The sequence below is a fragment of the Tursiops truncatus genome, chromosome 2 (genome assembly GCF_011762595.2).
Source record: "Tursiops truncatus isolate mTurTru1 chromosome 2, mTurTru1.mat.Y, whole genome shotgun sequence".
NCBI lineage: Eukaryota > Metazoa > Chordata > Mammalia > Artiodactyla > Delphinidae > Tursiops > Tursiops truncatus.
The window spans coordinates 169,401,147-169,420,671 of record NC_047035.1 but is presented as its reverse complement, the minus strand read 5'-3'; the positions used below and the strand labels follow the sequence as shown (position 1 = coordinate 169,420,671).

The window sequence follows — 19,525 nt, the reverse complement described above, 5'->3', positions numbered from 1 at the left end:
TGCTGCTGCTTCCCACTAGCTAACTATTTTACATTCGGTAGTGTATATATGTTTTTTTTTTTTAACTTTCGAATTTTATTTTTTTACACAGGTTCTTATTAGTTATCGATTTTATACATATTAGTGTATATATGTCAATCCCAATCTCCCAATTCGGTAGTATATATATGTTGATGCTACTCTCACTTTGCCCCAGCTTCACCCTCCCACCCCATGTCCTCAAGTTCATTCTCTATGTCTACATCTTTATTGCTGCCCTGCCACTAGGTTCATCAGTACCGGTTTTTTAGATTCCACATATATGCGTTAGCATGTGGTATTTGTTTTTCTCTTTCTGACTTACTTCACTCTGTATGACAGACTTAGGTCCATCCACCTCACCACAAATAACTCAATTTCGTTTCTTTTTATGGCTGAGTGAGATTCCATTGTATATATGTACTACATCTTCTTTATCCATTCGTCTGTCAATGGACACCTAGGTTGCTTCCTAGTCCTGGCTATTGTAAATAGTGCTGCAGTGTGGTACATGACTGTTTTTGAATTATGGTTTTCTCAGGGTATATACCCAATAGTGGGATTGCTGGGTCGTTTGGTAGTTCTATTTTTAGTTTTTTAAGGAACCTCCATACTGTTTTCCATAGTGGTTGTATCAATTGACATTCCCACCAACAGTGCAGGAGGGTTCCCTTTTCACCACACCCTCTCCAGCATTTATTGTTTGTAGATTTTTTGATAATGGCCATTCTGACCAGCATGAGGGGATACCTCACTGTAGTTTTGATTTACGTTTCTCTGATAATTAGAGATGCTGAGCATCTTTTCACGTGCTTCTTGGCCATCTGTATGTCTTCTTTGCTGAAATGTCTATTTAGGTCTTCTGCCCATTTTTTAACTGGGTTGTTTGTTTTTTTGATATTGAGCTCCATGAGCTGTTTGTATATTCTGGAGATTAATCCTTTGTCTGTTGTTTTCATTTGCAAATATTTTCTCCCATTCTGAGGGTTGTCTTTATGTCTTGTTTATGGTTTTCTTTGCTGTGCAAAAGCTTTTAAGTTTAATTAAGTCCTATTTGTTTATTTTTGTTTTTATTTCCATTACTCAAGAGGTGGGTCAAAAAAGATCTGGCTGTGGTTTATGTCAAAGAGTGTTTTTCCTATGGCTTCCTCTAAGAGTTTTGTAGTGTCTGGTCTTACATTCAGGTCTTTAATCCATTTGGAATTTATTTTTGTCTATGGTGTTAGGTAGTGTTCTAATTTCACTCTTTTACATGTAGCTGTCCAGTTTTCCCAGCACCACTTATTGAAGAGGCTGTCTTTTCTCCATTGTATGTTCTTGCTTCCTTTGTCGTAAATTAGGTGACCATATGTGTGTGGGTTTATCTCTGGGCATTCTATCCTGTACCATTGATCTATATTTCTGTTTTTGTGCCAGTACCAAACTGTCTTGATTGCTGTAGCTTTGTAGTATAGTTTGAAGTCGGGGAGCCTGATTCCTCCAACTCCATTTTTCTTTCTCAAGATTGCTTTGGCTATTTGGGGTCTTTTGTGTTTCCATACGAACTGTAAATTTTTTTTTTTATAATTCTGTGAAGAATGCCATTGGTAGTTTGATGGGGATTGCATTGAATCTGTAGATTGCTTTGGGTCGTGTAGTCATTTTCACAACATTGATTCTTCCAATCCAAGAACATGGTATCTTTCTCCATCTGTTTTATGTCATCTTTGATTTCTTTCATCAGTGGTTTATAGTTTTCTGAGTACAAGTCTTTTGCCTCCTTAGGCAGGTTTATTCCTAAGTATTTTATTTTTTTGTTGCAATGGTAAATGGGAGTGTTTCCTTAATTTCTCTTTCTGATTTTTCATTGTTGATGTATAGGAATGCAAGAGATTTCTGTGCATTAATTTTGTATCCTGCAACCTTGCCAAATTCATTGATTAGTTCTAGTAGTTTTCTGGTGGCATCTTGAGGATTTTCTATGTATAGTATCATGTCATTGGCAAACAGTGACAGTTTTACTTCCTTTCCAATTTGTATTCCTTTTATTTCTTTTTCTTCTCTGATTGCTGTGGCTAGGAATTCCAATAGTATGTTGAATAAGAGTGGTGAGAGTGGACATCCTTGTCTTGTTCCTGATCTTAGTGGAAATGCTTTCAGTTTTTCACCATTGAGGATGATGTTGGCTGTGGGTTTGTCATATGTGGCGTTTATTATGTTGAGGTAGGTTCCCTCTATGCCCACTTTCTGGAGAGTTTTTATCATAAATTGGTGTTGAATTTTGTCAAAAACTTTTTCTGCATCTATTGAGATGATCATATGGTTTTTATTCCTTAATTTGTTAATGTGGTGTATCACATTGATTGATTTGCGTACATCGAAGAATTCTTGCATCCCTGGGATAAATCCCACTTGATCATGGTGTATGATCCTCTTAATGTGCTGTTGGATTCTCTTTGCTAGTATTTTGTTCAGGATTTTTGCATCTATGTTCATCAGGGATATTGGTCTATAATTTTCTTTTTTTGTGATATCTTCTTCTGGTTTTGGTATCAAGGTGATGGTGGCCTCGTACAATGTATGTGGGAGTGTCCCTCCCTCTGCAACTTTTTGGAAGAGTTTAAGAAGGATTGGTGTTAGCTCTTCACTAAATGTTTGATAGAATTCGCCTGTGAAGCCATCTGGTCCTGGACTTTTGTTTGTTAGAAGATTTTTAATTACAGTTTCAATTTCATTGCTTGTGATAGGTCTGTATATATTTTCTAATTCGTCCTTTTTCAGCCTTGGAAAGTTGTACCTTTCCAAGAATTTGTCCATTTCTTTGTATTTGTCCATTTTATTGGCATATAGTTGTTTGTAGTAGTCTCTTATATTCCTTTGTATTTCTGCAGTGTCACTTGTGATTTCTCCTTTTTCATTTCTAATTTTATTGATTTGCGTCCTCTGCCTTTTTTTCCTTGATGAGTCCGGCCAAGGGTTTCTCAATTTTTTTTATCTTCTCAAAGAACCAGCTTTTAGTTTTATTGATCTTTGCTATTGTTTTCTTCGTTTCTATTTCATTATTTCTGCTCTGATCTTTATGATTTCTTTCCTTATACTGACTTTGAGTTTTCCTTGTTCTTCTTTCTCTAGTTGTTTTAAGTGTAGGGTTAGATTATTTATTTGAGAGTTTTCTTGTTTCTTGAGGTGAGATTGAACTGCTCTCAACTTCCCTCTTAGAACTTCTTTTGCTGCGTCCCATAGGTTTTGGGTCATTGTGTTTTCGCTGTCATTTGTTTCTATGTATTTTTAAATTTCTTCTTTGATTTCTTCTGTGATGTCTTAGTTATTTAGTAGTGCACTGTTTAGCCTCCATGTATTTGTGTTTTTTTACAGTTTTCTTCCTGTAATTGATTTCCAATCTCATAGTGTTGTGGTCAGAAAAGATGCTTCAACTATTTCAATTTTCTTAAGTTTTCCGAGGCTTGATTTGTCACCCAAGATGTGATCCATCCTGGAGAATGTTCCATGTGCACTTGAGAAGAAAGTGTATTCTGCCACTTTTGGGTGGAATGTTCTATAAATATCAATTAGATCTATCTGATATATTGTGTCATTTAAAGCTTGTGTTTTCTTACTTATTTTCTGTTTGGATGATCTGTCCATTGGTGTAAGTGGGGTGTTAAAGTCCCCTACTGTTAACGTGTTACTGTCTATTTCTCCTTTCATGGTTGTTAGCATTTGCCTTATGTATTGAGGTGCTCCTGTGTTGTGTGCATATACATTTATAATTGTTATGTCTTCTTCTTGGATTGATTCTTTGATCAGTATGTAGTGTCCCTCCTTACCTCTTGTAACAGTCTTTATTTTAAAGTCTATTTTATCTGATATAAGTATTGCTACCCTAGCTTTCTTTTGATTTCCATTTGCATGCAATATCTTTTTCCATCCCTTCACTTTCAGTCCATATGTGTCCCTAGGTCTGAACTGGGTCTCTTGTAGACAGCATATATATGGATCTCGTTTTTGTATCCATTCAGCCAGTGTGTGTCTTTTGGTTGGGGCATTTAATCCATTTACATTCAAGGTTATTATCAATATGTATGTTCCTATTACCATTTTCTTAATTGTTTTGGATTTGTTTTTGTGGGTCTTTTTCTTCTTTTGTGTTTCCTGCTTAGAGAAGTTTCTTTAGCATTTATTGTAAAGCTGGTTTGGTGGTGCTGAATTCTCTTAGCTTTTGCCTGTCTGAAAGCCTTTTCACTTCTCCATCGAATCTGAATGAGATCCTTGCTGGATAGAGTAATCTTGGTTGTAGGTTTTTCTCTTTCATCACTTTAAGTATATCCTGCCACTGCCTTCTGGCTGCAGAGTTTCTGCTGAAAAATCAGCTGATAACCTCATGGGGATTCCTTTGTATGTTATTTTTTGTTTTTCCATTGCTGCTTTTAATATTTTTTCTTTGAATTTAATTTTTGTTAGTTTGATTAATATGTGTCTTGGTGTGTTTCTCCTAGGGTTTATCCTGTATGGGACTCCCTGTGCTTCCTGGACTTGGGTGACTATTTCCTTTCCCTGTTAGAGAAGTTTTCAACTATAATCTGTTCAAATATTTTCTCAGACCCTTTCTTTTTCTCTTCTTCTTCTGGGACCCCTATAATTTGAATGTTGGTGCGTTTAGTGTTGTCCCAGAGGTCTCTGAGATTGTCCTCAATTCTTTTCATTCTTTTTTCTTTATTCTGCTCCTCAGCAGTTATTTCCACCATTTTGTCTTCCAGCTCACCTATTCGTTCTTCTGCCTCCGTTATTCTGTTATTGATTCCTTCTAGAGTATTTTTCATTTCAGTTATTGTGTTGTTTATCTCTGTTTGTTTGTTCCTTAGTTCTTCTAGATCTTTGTTAAACATTTCTTGTATTTTCTCGATCCGTGCCTCCATTCTATTTCCGAGATTCTGGATCATCTTTACTGTCATTACTCTGAATTCTTGTTCTGGTAGGTTGCCTATTTCCTCTTCATTTATTTGGTTTTGTAGGTTTTTACCTGTCTCCTTCATCTGTGACATATTTGTGTGCTGTCTCATTTTTTTTTTTTTTTTTTTTTTTTACAAGTGGGATTGTGTTCTTGTCTTACTGGTTGTTTGGCCTGCGGCTTCCAACACTGGAGTCTGTAGGCTATTGGGTGGAGCTGGATCTTGGTGCTGAGATGAGGAACGCCATGAGCCCTCACTCTGATGAATATTCCCTGGGGTCTGAGGTTCTCTGTTAGTCCAGTGGTTCAGACTTGAAGCTCCCACTGCAGGAGCTTCGGCCCGACCCTGGGCTTGTGATCCAAGATCCCGCAAGCTGCATGGGGCGGCAAAAAAAAAAAAAAAAAAAAAGAACAATAACAAAGTAAAAAATAAAATTAGACTAGGAAACTAACAGATATGTTAGAAAGAATATAAAAATAAAAATATAGATGAATCAACAACTGGAAGGTACATCAGTACCACAATAGTAAAAAAAGAGGAGGAAGGAAAAGAAGAAAAAGGGGGGAAGGCCTTGGCTGTGGAGGGCGGGGCCTAAGCAAGGGCGAGGTTTGGGTGGTGGGCGGGGCCTATGCTCAGGACCCACAGGGCTGGAAAAGGTCCTGGGGGCCGTGTGGGGTGGGGCTTAGGCTCAAGGAACAGAAGGGGCCCAGGCGTGCCCCCCACCCCTGGTCTCAGAGGGCAGGGGACCTCACCTGGGAGCCCATCAGGCTTCCTGGGCTCTAGTGGGTGGAGCAATCACCCTCCGCTCCTCTCCCGCTCCTCCTGGATGACTCCTCCCACCTGCCTCTCCTGATCTCCCCAGCCTCCCTCTTATGCCTCCAGGACCCATGTGGCCTGGATCAGGCTTTGGGGGGGTGGGTACTGGTTTGGGAGCTCAGCAGGCTCCCTGGCCCAAGTGGGCTGGGAGATTGCCCTCCACTCCTCTCCTGCTCTTCCCAGAGGGCCCCTCCCTCCTGCCTCTCCTGATCTCCCTGGCCTCAGGGGCACTGATCCTGTCTGGCACCCACTTCTCCTCCCCTCTCAGTCCCCCTACATCCTACCGGTTCACTTTGGAGTTCCTCCCGTCTCCTTGGGCGTCAGAGTTCCCCACCCGCGGCCTTCAGGCACCCTAGTTGTGGGGAGATGCTAACTCTGCGTCTTCCGACACTGCCATCTTGACCAATATTCCTCTAACAGTTTTTTGATGGAGTCTTTAGTATTTTCTATATATGTATCATGTTGTCTGTAAATAGTGCCAGTTTTACTTCTTCCTTTCAACTTTGCATGCTTTTTCTTTCTTTTTCTTGCCTAATTCCTATGGCTGGAATTTATAATATTATGTTGAATAAAAGGGCAAGAATGGGTGTTCTTGTCTTATTTCTGATCTTAGAGAAATAGCTTTCAGCTTTTCACCACTGATTATGATGTTTGCTGAGAGCTTGTCACATATGGTCTTTATTATATTGAAGTTTGTTCCCTCTATACCTGATTTATTGAGAGTTTTTATCATAAATGGACGTCAAGTTTTGTCCAGTGCTTTTTGTGCATCTGTTGAGATGATTATATGGTTTTTTGTCCTTCATTTTGTTCATGTGATTATAACATTGACTGATTTGTGGATGTTGAACCAAATTTGCATCCCTGGAATAAATCCCACTAAATCATGGTGTATGATCCTTTTAATGTGTTGTTGAATTCTGTTTGCTAATATCTTGTTGAGGATTTTTTTCATCTGTGTTCATCAGGGATATTGGTCTGTAATTTGTGTGATGTCCTTGTCTGGTTTTGGTATCAGGGTAATGCTAGCCTCATAAATTGAGTTCTTTGAATGTTTGTAGAATTCACTAGCAAAGCCATCTGGTCCGGGAATTTTGTTTGTTGGATTTTTAAAGTTACTGATATTAGTAGAGATATTTAGTATCCTTACTAGTTATCAGTCTATTCCAATTTTCTGTTTCACCATGATTCAGTCTTGGTAGGTTGTATGTTTCTAAGAATTTATCCATTTCTTCTAGGTTGTCCACTTTGTTGGTGTATAATTGTTCATAGTAGTCTCTTACCCTTTCTTTTCCGTTTTAAGAGTTGTAATAGCTCCTGTTTCATTTCTGATTTTATTTATTTGAGTCCTATCTCTCCCTCCCTCCCTCCCTCCCTCCCTCCCTCTCTCTCTCTCTCTCTCTCTCTCTCTCTCTCTCTCTCTCTCTCTCCCCCCCCCTTCTCCTTTGTTGCTTAGTCTAGCAAAGGCTTGTCAATTTTGTTTACCTTTTCAAAGAACCAGCTCTTAGTTTCACAACTTAGTTTCTCTGTTGCCTTTTTAGTCTGTTTTTTATTTATTTTTGTTCTAATCTTGGTTATTTCCTTCCTTCTGCTAATTTTGGGCTTTGTTTGTTCTTCTTTTTCTAGTTTCTTGGGTTGTAAAGTTAGGTTGGTATTTGAGATTTTTCTTGTTTCTTGAGGTAGGCATTTGTCTCTTGACCTTCCCCCTTAGAACTGCTTTTGCTGCAACCCACAAATTTTGGTATGTTTTATTTCCATTCTCAGTCGTCTCAAGGTATTTTAAAATTTCTCTTTTGATTTATTCTTTGACCCATTGGTTGTTCAGTAGCATGTTGTTTAATCTCCACTTATTTGTGAATTTTCCAGTTTTCTTCTTGTAATTAATTTTAGTTTCATACCATTGTAGTTGGAAAAGATGCTTGATATGATTTTAATCATCTTAAATTTATTGAGACTCATTTTGTGGTCTAATATATGGTCTATCCTGGAAAATGTTCCATGTGCACTTGAGAAGATTGTGTGTTCTGTTGCCTTTGCATGAAGCGTTCTTTATATATTTGTGAAGTTCATCTGATCTTATGTGTTGTTTAGGTCCAATGTTTTGTTACTGATTTTCTGACTGAATGATCCATCCATTGACTTAAGTGCAGTATTAAAGTCCCCTGCTCTTACTGTATAGCTGTCTATTTCTCCTTTTAAGTCTGTTAATATTTGCTTTATGTATTTAGATGTTCCTCTGTTGGGTGCATAAATGTTTACAAACGTTATATCCTCTTGTTGGATGGACCCAACAAGAGGATATAACATTTGTAAATATTACATTATCATATGTAATATGATAATGTCTCTTATTAGAGTCTTTGTTTTAAAGTCTGTTTTGTCTAAGTATAGTTACTCCAGCTTTCTTTTGGTTTTTATTTGGAATTAGGATAATTAGAATTGGTTTGATTTAACTAAGCAATTTCAAAATGTTTGGTTCTTGGTATCTGGGCTTTTGCATGCTAACGATTCAAAATGTAATATTATAATGCACTATATATTTAATGTACCATTTGGTTTAAATGTTACCTTTCTTTAAAAGTCACCTTTCTGTGTTTGTTAATTTGGCAAGCTGTGGAGCAAGCCTCTGTGGGTAGCAATAACCCACCTTTCAACACAGCAGTCACAGTAGGCTGAGAAGATAATGAAACTCTTCTTATTCTGGCCTAAGCCTGAATGGTTTTCTCAAGGATTCCATGGAAGCAAACTTGAATTTCTAGATGGACTAACTTTAGTGACTGGAATTGAAGAGGTCACAGAGAGCATGTGGTTGGATTGAAATGAAAGAAGAGAGTAAAGGAAAGTGATGGAAGCAGTTCTGAATGAGGTCATGCATTCTCCTGTGGCTACTGTGAGTGATTTAGACTCTGCCCTAAGATGCGGAGGATCATTCTCCTTTTAAATGGCTTCTGTTGGCTCAGAGATGGTCAACTTTTAGTGGTTCTTTTCCTATTTTCAGTGGATTCTTCATCTGCAGAAGCAAGAGCCAGTAGCTCATACAAATCAGTGCTCCTATCAAAGTGAACCTCTCATTTATTTTCTCTTAAAAGGAAGCCTAAAAAGAACAGACAGCTCAGTTTCCTTGGGCCAAGGAATCCTCTGAAAAAGATAATGTATTTATGATTTCTGATTCTTTTGTTTTCAGATCACATGAAAGGATTAAGAGCCCCTACCTTGAAAAGAAGGTTGGAGTGCAGGTAATTTCTTTTCTTTTCTTTTTTAAAATTATTTACTGGGCTGAGCTGGGGCTTAGTTGTGGCATGTGGGATCTTCGTTGTGGCATGTGGATCTTTAGTTGCGGCATGTGGGAACTTTAGTTGCAGCATACAGACTCTTAGTTGTGGCATGTGGGATCTAGTTCCCTGGCCAGGGATTGAACCCAGGTCCCCTGCATTGGGAGCGCGCAGCCTTAGCCACTGGACCACCAGGGAGGTCCCCAGGTAATTTCCTTTGCTATTTATTTGTGTGTTCTATTTTTTTAAGTAAAAATTTTAATTGAGCTGTAACATCTACATAGAAAAGTACTCACATCATATGGGAATAGTCTGATGAACTTTTACAAGTGAACACATGTGTAGTGTCTGCCCAGTCCAAGAAATAGAACAGCATCAATATCCTGGGACAGAACCCTGTCCCTCCCCCAGTCAGTCTTCCCCACCCACAGGTAACCTCTCTTCTGACTTTTGTCATCATCGTTTAGCTTTGGTTGTTTTTGAACTTTATTTAAATAGAATCATACTGAATAGACTCTTCTACTTGTTTTCTTTTACTTAACATTATATTTGAATGATTCATCCATGCTATTGGGTGCAGTAATAGTCTGTTCATTTTTATTTCTGTAAGAGTGTGTCTGTGTGTGTGCGTAAATGATTGTTCCTTTATAAAGAGTCATATAATATTGTTGGATCCTTTCTTAAAGCTGAGTCATTGCATTCTTTTCCTGCAGTCATTGCCTAAGTCAGATTCCAAATTCTCAAGATATATGCAGTTGACCCTTGAACAACACAGTGGTTAGGGGCACCGACCTTCTATGAGGTCAAAAATCCACATATAACTTTATAGTTGGCCCTCCCTATCCTGGTTCCGCATCTATGGGTTCAACTAACTGCAGATTGTGTAGTACTATGGTACTTATTTAGTGAAGAAAAAAATTCCGTGCGTAAGTGGACCCTCCCAGTTGAAATCCATGTTGTTCAAGGGTCAACTGTATATAGAAAGGACCCTATTGACTTTTTGACTATTTGATCTTTGACTTAGCAGGCTTCTTTGCTAAGTGATATCAATAGTCTGTGTTTTTGATAATGGTAGCTAATATTTATTAAAAATATATATTCATGGGCTTCCCTGGTGGTGCAGTGGTTGAGAGTCTGCCTGCCGATGCAGGGGACATGGGTTTGTGCCCCAGTCCAGGAAGATCCCACATGCCGCAGGGTAGCTGGGCCCGTGAGCCATGGCCACTGAGCCTGCGCTCCACAACGAGAGAGGCCACAACAGTGAGAGGCCCGCGTATTGCAAAAAAAAAAAAAAGAGGAAAAAATATATATATTCATACTAGATGTTGAAGATACAGTAGTGAGGAAAATAGGCAAAAATCCCTCTCTTCTTGGAGCTGACATTCTCCTTAGAGCCTCTTGATAATATTTTGAATAGATACTATTATTATTTCTATCTTACAGATGAGGAAACTGAGGAACCAGAAGGGTTAAATTAGTTGCCCAAGGTCACGCAGCCAGTAAGTGGCAGGACCAGGATTCCCACCAGGTCTGTCTGACTTTAGAGCCTATGTATTAGTTATCTATTGCTGCGTAACAAACTACCCCCAAACTCAGTGACTTAAAACAACACTAATCATGTATTCTCTCTGTCTGTTTCTATGGGTCAGGAGTTCTGACAGGGTACAGTGGGGATGGCTGGTTTCTGCCTGACTGGGTGTCGTATGGGGGCTGACATTACCTGAAGGCTCATTCATTCAATGTCTGACATCTGGGCTGGGGAGACTCAAACAGTTGGGGCACTTTGGGCATCTCTGTCTCTAAAAAATAGCTCTTCAGCATAGTGGTTTCAGAATAGCAGGACTTCTTAAATGGAAACTAAAAAAAAAAGTGTATGTCCCAAGAGAGGGCCAGCGGCAGCCACACTGCCTGGAGATCTAGCCTCGAAAGGCCTGCTGTATTATGTCCATCACATTCTGTTGGCTAAGGCAGTTACAAAGCTCTATCTGGGTTCAAGGGGAGGTTAACACAGACGCCTCCTGTCAGTGGGGGAATTTCCATGACCACTTTGTAAGAAGACGGTGTGTGGTTAGGGTGTATACGTCAGTGTGGGCATCTCTGGAAAGTATGATCCGCTGTAGACTGTATTCCTAACCTCTGAACTGGAGTGTTGAATTTTTAAAGATTGTCATGAAGTTGATTTCTGCCCACTAAACATAAACAGAATAGATTTATATGAAGTAAAAGGCAGCCGTCTCCTGTCCCACTTCCCGTTCTGCAGAGGTAGTTTACCATTGGGTGGTATCTCTCCAGACATACCTGATTGTCTAAAACCTGTGTCTTTAAGATGAGAATGGTGAGGACCAGCCTTTGAGGAGGTCAGAGGACACAGTATTTTCCCTCCTCTGCTTCTTGCCCGTCCCTTTATAGTCTCGATGGGACTGAGGTGGGCACTGGAGTATTGGCCTGCCAGCTCAGTTTCTGAATTATTCAAGGCAACTGACATACTTTGAAACATATTTCCTAGTCACCCAGATGTCTCATTCTCGATTTTTTTGGTCTCTTGTTTTCAGCTTGAAGGTGTACTTATACTGTTCGCCTGTTACTAAAGAGCTGTTGTTAACGAGCCCGAGGTACAGATTTTGGGAGAAACGAATCGTAAGTTTTATTTTTTGAATGACACTAATTCTTCTTTCCAAGTGGGAATATGTTTCGAGGTGTATTGAGCAAAGCATTGGCATTATTCAAAGCCCGCTTCCGCCACACTGTATCTACCCGCAGTAATTACAGTGTTGCTGGTTAGCCTTTGTAATTCATTAGTTTGGAAGAGGTTGGCATTTTATCGCTGCTGATTTTTCTTTCTTGTCCCTCAACATGTTGACCTAGATTCTTAGTTTTGTCTAATCTCACAGGCTCTCTTGCTGAGTTACGTTTTATTACTTTAAAGTATAAAACATTCATTGACATAATTGATAAATCTTTTTATTTAGATCATGGGATAGATTAGGAAAAACAAACAGAATTTATGGGTTATAATAAGAAAGGGATAACAATCAGAATGAAAATAGAATGGATACTTTTGAATGTGGCAGAATAAAATGGATCTATCCAACAGAAGGTAAAGGGGAGAAAAAAGCATGGCACGTTGAAAATGCGAAGATGGTGGCAAAAGTTCTATTATAACAGTAATCGCTATGAATATGAATGGATTTACTTCAACCCTGGATCAAAAGACAAATTCTTGGTTTGGGCTAAAAAAAAAAAAAAAGATCCACCAGTCTTGGTCTACAAGAGACATAAATTGCTCTAAAGGAAAAATGCAGGTTAAAGGGGAAAAAATAAAAAGGAAAAAATATAATGAACAATTAGAAGCTAAACATGCCAGAGTGGCAACTTTTATATCATACAGAGATTGAAGGCAAAAAAAAATACCATAAGCGTCAAAGAAGGTGTTATTTACTATTAAAAGGAACTACCTTTTAATAGTATCAAGAAGATATGAACATAAATGCAATTGACAAAGTAGCCTCAACCTGGATGCAGTAGTACCTGACCACCCAGTGCTTGAGCAGAGGAAGAACCACGAGGAGTAGATAGCATCAGGGTTTGTGATATGGATTAAACCGTCAGGAACTGGGGGTGCTGGCAGAGAAGTCTGAACAAGCATCACCAGGAATGTTTGATGTCTGATTGCTGGCAGCTTTCCGCTCCCACCTCCACTTGCCCCACATCTGGGCAAACTGATTAAAAAAAAAAAAGCCTCCCCCTTCCTTGGTGCCTACATGGATTTCAAACATGCAAGCCCAGGCCCACCCCGTAACCACGATAAAAACCAGGGCCACCTGCTCCCATTTTCTCAGGTCACACAAACCACTTCCTCCCAGCCTGCTCTCCCCAGAAAGTCCCACAGTGAACATACCGCAGTGTTTTCACACTCTCTTTGTTCATGTGTGGCATCTTCAGTCTTAGCCTCTGATCTGTCAGTTGGGTGGGATCCGTCCCCCCTCTGCAGAGGGACACAACAGCAAGGCTGTAACCTTGGCCTTGGTATTAGGCCTGAAGTTACTGTGGGTCAATCTGGCCACCAGTCAGGAAGGAAAGCTGAAAAAGAAGGAGAGAAGAGCAGAGACAGGCTGGAGTCCACAGGGACAAATGGGGACCCATGTCTGCCTCCCGCTCCTCGGTCACTGAGTTCCACACACGTGGCCCAGGGCTCCAAGAAGCTCGGGAGGATACCCAGCGGAAGACGGAGCTGCCGCCGTACTGCCCATGTCAGTGAGGTAAGCCAACAGATCAACAGCGTACCTGAGCTGTTATAATTTCTGGTGCCTTTCAGAGCATTGAAAAATGGCTGCTGGTTCACTTCTGCCTTCCAAATCTCACACAGGTGTTTCTTGTGGCCACTGCTAACCTGGAAGTGTACGTGGAAGGGGCTTGTAGGATCATTCCAGGTCAGCTGAGTGGATGTAGTTCAAGGCCACCTCATAATCTAAGGGAGAAAGGGTAGCTGGAGAGCTACCCAGACCATTCTCAGAAGCTGAGAGCTACCCAGACCACTCTCAGAAGCTGAGAAATGAAGGAGACAGGAAGTAAGTGAATATACAGAAGATTTAAATGGCGTAATTAATACATGCGAATCAATCGAAACACAGAGCTTTAAACCGAACAGAGAAGAGATCTTTGGGTAAACTTGGAACGTTTATCAAAACTGAGCATGTACTACGTCACTAAAGAAGTTTCAAGGAACCCTAGTGATCTGTTCTTTTACCATAATACAATGGTAAAAGATGGTAATATGATGGTAATACAATGATGTTGGAAATCAGACATACAAGGAGAGTTAAAATCATCCCATACATATGGGAGCTAAATGCATACCACAAGCAACTCTAGGTTAAAGAGGAAATTGTAAAGAAAAACATACAATACTTAGGACTGATGGACAATGAAAGTGTGACATGTCAAAGTGTGTGGAGCACAGCTAAGTTAGTACTTGAAGGGAAATTGAGAGCATTAAATGCATTTCTTAGAAAACAGACTGGAACTAAATGGAATAAGCCTTTGACTCAAGAAGAATGAAAAGGAGCAACAAAGCAAACCTAAGGATATGTGAAAGAAGAAAATAATAGAGAGAAAAGGACAGGTTAGTGATATAGAGACTAACTACCACAGAAAATAAAAGGGAAGATTAACAAAAGTAAAAGCTGGTTTCTAGAGAAATAGAGGTAAATTTAGGGACTTCCTGGTGGTCCAGCAGTTAAGACTCTGTGCTTCCAATGCAGGGGATGCGGGTTTGATTTCTGGTTGGGGAACTAAGATCACACATGCCGCACAGTGTGGCCAAAGCAAAGAAACAAAACAAACAAAAGAAAACAAAACGAAATAGAGATAAATCTTGCCAAGATCGATTAAAAGAACAAAGATGCATATAAAAATACAGAATGATAAAAAGGAAAATACCTATTAATAATAGCAGTGCCTTGTCTTGAAAATTAATATGATAGTATATTCAATAATTTAGACACAGTGGATAAATACTGGAAAAGTAGGAAAATACCAAATTGAGGGAAGAAAAGTAGACCACTTGAATAAAGAAGTAGGCGTCAAAGACATTAAAACAGTTTTCAAAGATCTCTTCTTCAAAAAAGCCCCACACCCAGATGGTTTTATAGGTGCGTTTTGCCAAATGTTCAAAGAACAAATGATCCCTATTGTAGGAGAGACTAAAAAGATAAGCTGCTCAACCTCACTGGCAGGATGGATAGTGATAGTAAGTGGGGGGAAAAAGGCCATTTCACGTGTGAATATCCTAATTAAGGTCATAGCTGACTGAATCTCGCAGTATTAAAAAATAGTGTATCATGAATACAGTGTGTTTATTCCAGAAATGCAAGGATATTTTCACACCTGAATTTCAGTCACTGTAAATCTTATGACATCAGTGGGCTAAAAAGGTGGGAAATTCTGTTTATTCATCAGCTACTTACTGGATGCCTCTCTGTGCTCCTCGCTCTTCTAGTAAAATGTGCACGTACACTCCGACCTTTTCATAGCAGCTCAAATCTGTGAATTAGGCCAACACACCGTGGACTGATGGCAGACTGTGTTCTGCAGCAGAAAACCTAAACACATAGAATACATGGGGAGGTGAAGGGAGGGAAATTGAATTCATAGATGTAGGATTGCTGTGTCTGAGGATGTGTAAGTTTATAAGGCATTCAATCCATATTGCCACATCAACTTCAGGAAAGGTGCTGTATTAGCTTTATCATGTTTTGGGGCTGTTAAACCATTATTATAGTGAAATCAGAAATTGTTCCACAGAGAGTCTGTAACGTCTCTTAGTTCCCTTTCTGTGTTTGAGATGGCAAAGGCATATAAAGCCATGAAAACCCATGAAAATGTATAATGCAATGTATACATGACCTCTTATTTTATTTTAATAGATATCCATTGAAATTGAAACTCCTACCCAGATATCTTTAGTCGATGAAGCGTCAGGCGAGGTAACTAAATATTAAATACTGTGTGTTTAAAAATTATTATTATACTCAGCATTAAATGATGGTTTATCTTTCTCCTTGATTTGATTGCTCATGTAACCAGAAATCACATTTATAGTAAATGAGTGAGTTTGTAGGGAAAAAACGTTTGTGATGTATTTATTTTCTACATCCAAAGGACTGGACCATGTGGGAACTGCTTCTGTTTAGTGTCACATGCTAACTATAGGAGCTCCATAGAAATGATGTTACCATACAGTGTGATTGTCACATTCATTAAGTTTATTATAATGTTCAGGATATAAAACCGTGCTTAATGTTTTTACAGCAAATTTATGTATATTGTGATCTTTTTCTTCTGAATCATTTTCGTATTCAAGAAAAAGACATTGTCCAAGTGGATCCAATTTATTTTTTTGTCCTTAAATTTAGAGGCAGGTATTTTGTGTTGTGCATTTATCTTTCTTAATAGTAAGTAGGAGTGCCAACCCACCTTTTCTGTATTTATTTATTTTTATCTCAAATTATACCTAGGGCTAGGCGTTGTTTTCCTATCTTATGGCAAATCTAGTTAATATTTGTTCCGTAGCCCGATTAGAACCTGCTCTGTGGACACATTTAACTCTGAAGGGTGTCCTTGGTGGTGTGACTGTGATGGGACAGGGGCCGACATTTCACTTGTCCTCCCTGGAGGAGATCAGGCATTGGAGTACTTCTAGACTTACTGTCCTGAGGGAGGGGAAAGAGATGGCCTGAACCTTCCTAAATGCCATCCTGAGCTCAGTTAGCTGACACTTTTGGGGATATGCTGTCAGTGCCCGGTGGCCTGTAATGTGTGTTGGTGAAAGGCTTTCTCAGAATCGGGCACCGGGCAGCAGGTGGCTCTTGGTGAGCTGAGTCCAGCCGCCCCGCTCTTGCCCTTTCCATTTCTCCTCTCCCACTGAGACTTGTGTGTCTCCAGCTCCAACCAGCGAGAAAGCCCCTTCTAAAGGGCCTTTGGAACGAACGATGTCAGACATCCAGGGGGAGTTACCATGGTCGAGTGGAGAGCTGACACATCCAGAGCTCTGCCCCACCACGTACTGAGCCCCGAGAGGCTGTAGTGCCCATGAGGCTCCGCCTAACAGGACAGTACAGCGTGCTGCATGGTGACTTGGGACCAGGCTGCATCAGACTTTTTTTTTTTTAACTGTCCGTGTGGCTTGCAGGAACCTAGTTCCCTGACCAGGGATTGAACCCGTGCTCCTTGCAGTGGAAGCGTGGAGTTCTAACCACTTGACTGCCAGGAAATTCCTTTTTATTTTTATTTTTTTAAATAACAGCTTTATTGAGACATAATTCACATACCGTACCATTCACCCCAGTTAAAATACACTGTTCAATGGATTTTAGTGTATTCACAGAGTTGTGTATCCATCACCACAATCAATTTCAGAATATTTTCATTGCCCAGAAAGAAGTACGGGACCCTGTTTCTCCCTCCCCCCAGCTCCTGGCCGCTGCTAGTCTAGTGTAAGTCTCTGTGGATTTGCCCATTCTGGACATCGTATTTAAATGGACTCATACAGTGTGTGGTCTTTCGTGACTTCTTTCACTTTGCATAATGCTTTCAGTGTTTATCCATGGTGTAGGATGTATCAGTTCTTCATTTCTTTTTTTGGCCAAAGAATATTCCATCGTGTGGCTAGACCACATTTTGCCGGTTCAGTCGTCAGCCAGTAGACATTTTGGCTGCTTCTCCCCTGGCTAGTGTGAATAACGCTGCGGTGAACATTCACGTTTTGTGTGGACCTGAGTTTTCGCGTCTCTCGTGTGTATACCCAAGAGTGGAATTGCTGTGTCACACTGTAACTCTCCGTTTAACCATTTGTTGTGGGTGAGGATTCCACTTGTTTCCAGGGTTTGGAGAGTGGGGAAATGAGGAGAAAGGCACACCACGTTCTTGGGAAGTAGTTGTGTGTGTTGTATTCAGGAGGGCTTTGTTTAGCTGGGTCCCAATGATAACTTGTATGATTATTATTTTCTTCTTTTATTTTCTTTTTAGAAGGAAGAGATTGTTGTGACTCTCTTACCAGCTGGTCATTGCCCAGGATCAGTTATGTAAGGGGCTCATCTATTTTGCCCATTTATTTTGTGTAGATATGTATTATATTTGTAGAAATAAACTTGTAGGGTCTAGAAAATAACCTGTACAGGGAGGTTCGAGTCTTATGATGGCAATTCCTGTAATCTTTGCTTCCAAATTGAACTTGGGGGACTGAGGTGCAGGTCACGTTCGAAACGTGGCTTTCTTACAATGGAAGTCTTCAGTAGCAGTCTTTCCACTGGCTTTGCATTTTCCCATCACATGGATTTTTCTCTCCATGAGCAGGGATGATCTCAGTACACAGTGGAAGGTGCGGATGTATTTCAGAGGACATTTCTTGCAAACTCAGCGATATCCCCATCATGTTATTATTTTCCCCCTTTGGGAAGAGGTGCAGCTGAGTGCCTGGTGTGGTTTAGTGCTGTGGAAGTTCCATTATCATAGTGGCTGTGCTTGGCAGGCAACATGGGCTGTGGATTTAGTATATATTTGCTTTATTAGGATTTTGTCTGAGACTTAGAAGTCACTGAGGTCTGTACCCTTTTCAGGTTTTTATTTCAGGGCAACAATGGGACCGTCTTGTACACGGGAGACTTCAGATTGGCAAAAGGAGAAGCTGCCCGAATGGAGCTCCTGCACTCCGGGGGCAGGTACTCTGGGCTTTACGTAATTCTTGAATGTTAAGGCTGCACTGTTTTAAAGGTTTCATTGTTCTCCCCCCTCCCCCCAAATATAAGCCTTTGTTTCTATTAGAAATCTAACTCGATTATAATAATATTTGTAACAGTAAAGCAAACTTTTCCTCTTGAAACGAGGTAATGGTAACATTCCGTGTGCTGACTGCGGTAGTAGTTACGTGAATTGGTCACAAGTCACTGAACCACATATGCAAAATCTGTGTTATTTTGTTATATGGAAATCATTTCCTGACAAAGTTGTTAATAAAAAAAAAATTCCAAATGGACCATCCATTTGGATGTCTTAGATTTTCTCTCTCTAACGAAGAGTTTAGATTTTATCCATATTTTATTTCCCATGAGGTGAGTCACACCCCTTGTTTCATTTTTGTTTTCAGAGTGAAGGACATCCAGAGTGTGTACTTAGACACGACTTTCTGCGATCCGAAATACTACCAAATTCCTAGTCGGGTACGTCTCCCTGGAGCACGGCCCGCATTTCTTAGAGGGAAGCTTGTGGGATTACAGATCGCATGGTGATTGTCTCCATTTGCGTGAATATCTGGGAATCCTGAGAATGGAACAGCGTTAACTGCCTTTGAACCTTCCTGCCCAGGAGGAGTGTCTGCACGGGATCCTGGAGCTGGTTCGCAGCTGGATCACGCGGAGTCCCTACCACGTAGTGTGGCTGAGCTGCAAGGCCGCCTACGGGTACGAGTATCTCTTCACCAACCTCAGCGAGGAGTTCGGAGTCCAGGTGCCTGACGGCTCTTTCTTTCCTCTTGGTCCTGTCCATCCTCCCAACTCTGCCTTTCCCCTCCTTCCCCCTTTCCCCCCAAAGCCCCCCCCCCCCCCCCGAGACTGGAAACCGTGACAGCCTTTGTCGTCTTTGTTTATTCGCTTCCTCTTGGGAGGAATTGACAGTGGGAAGAGCCCTTTGGTGAAAAGTCCCCTAAAGGAAGTAGTTTTTCAAAACTGTGGGTCATGAAATAAATTCAGTGTTTGTGACCAGCAATGAGAATAAAATTGAACTAGGAAATATCTGAGTGTATTGCTTACAGTCAGAATAAACATTGTCCTGTGAAAATTTATGTGGGGAATCAGACACGTACCTATCTAGATCTTCCTCGATTTAACCACAGGGCTACAGCCCAATAAATGCATCATAAGTTGAAAATCTCATTGAGTCAAAATGTATTTAAATACCCCTGACCCACTGAACACCATAGCTTAGCCTCAGCTACCT

At 40.3% G+C, this 19,525-nt stretch overlaps 1 protein-coding gene across 5 annotated transcripts in view; it reads left to right on the top strand.

Annotated features, from left to right (window-relative positions):
* Positions 1 to 19,525, top strand: part of DCLRE1C (DNA cross-link repair 1C) — a 63,756-nt gene that overhangs the window by 18,683 nt on the left and 25,548 nt on the right. For 3 of the 5 annotated variants that reach the window (XM_033852473.2, XM_019933480.3, XM_019933481.3), the window contains exons 2-8: positions 8,947 to 8,998; positions 11,587 to 11,671; positions 15,460 to 15,519; positions 17,561 to 17,616; positions 18,151 to 18,252; positions 18,678 to 18,750; positions 18,896 to 19,036. In XM_033852473.2, the coding sequence (XP_033708364.1) occupies positions 8,952 to 8,998; positions 11,587 to 11,671; positions 15,460 to 15,519; positions 17,561 to 17,616; positions 18,151 to 18,252; positions 18,678 to 18,750; positions 18,896 to 19,036 (564 nt within the window). In that variant the 5' untranslated portion in view covers positions 8,947 to 8,951. Of the gene's footprint in view, positions 1 to 8,946; positions 8,999 to 10,477; positions 10,563 to 11,586; positions 11,672 to 15,459; positions 15,520 to 17,560; positions 17,617 to 18,150; positions 18,253 to 18,677; positions 18,751 to 18,895; positions 19,037 to 19,525 lie in introns of those variants that run through there. The other 2 variants (XM_073801690.1, XM_019933482.3) reach the window with 2 other exon arrangements.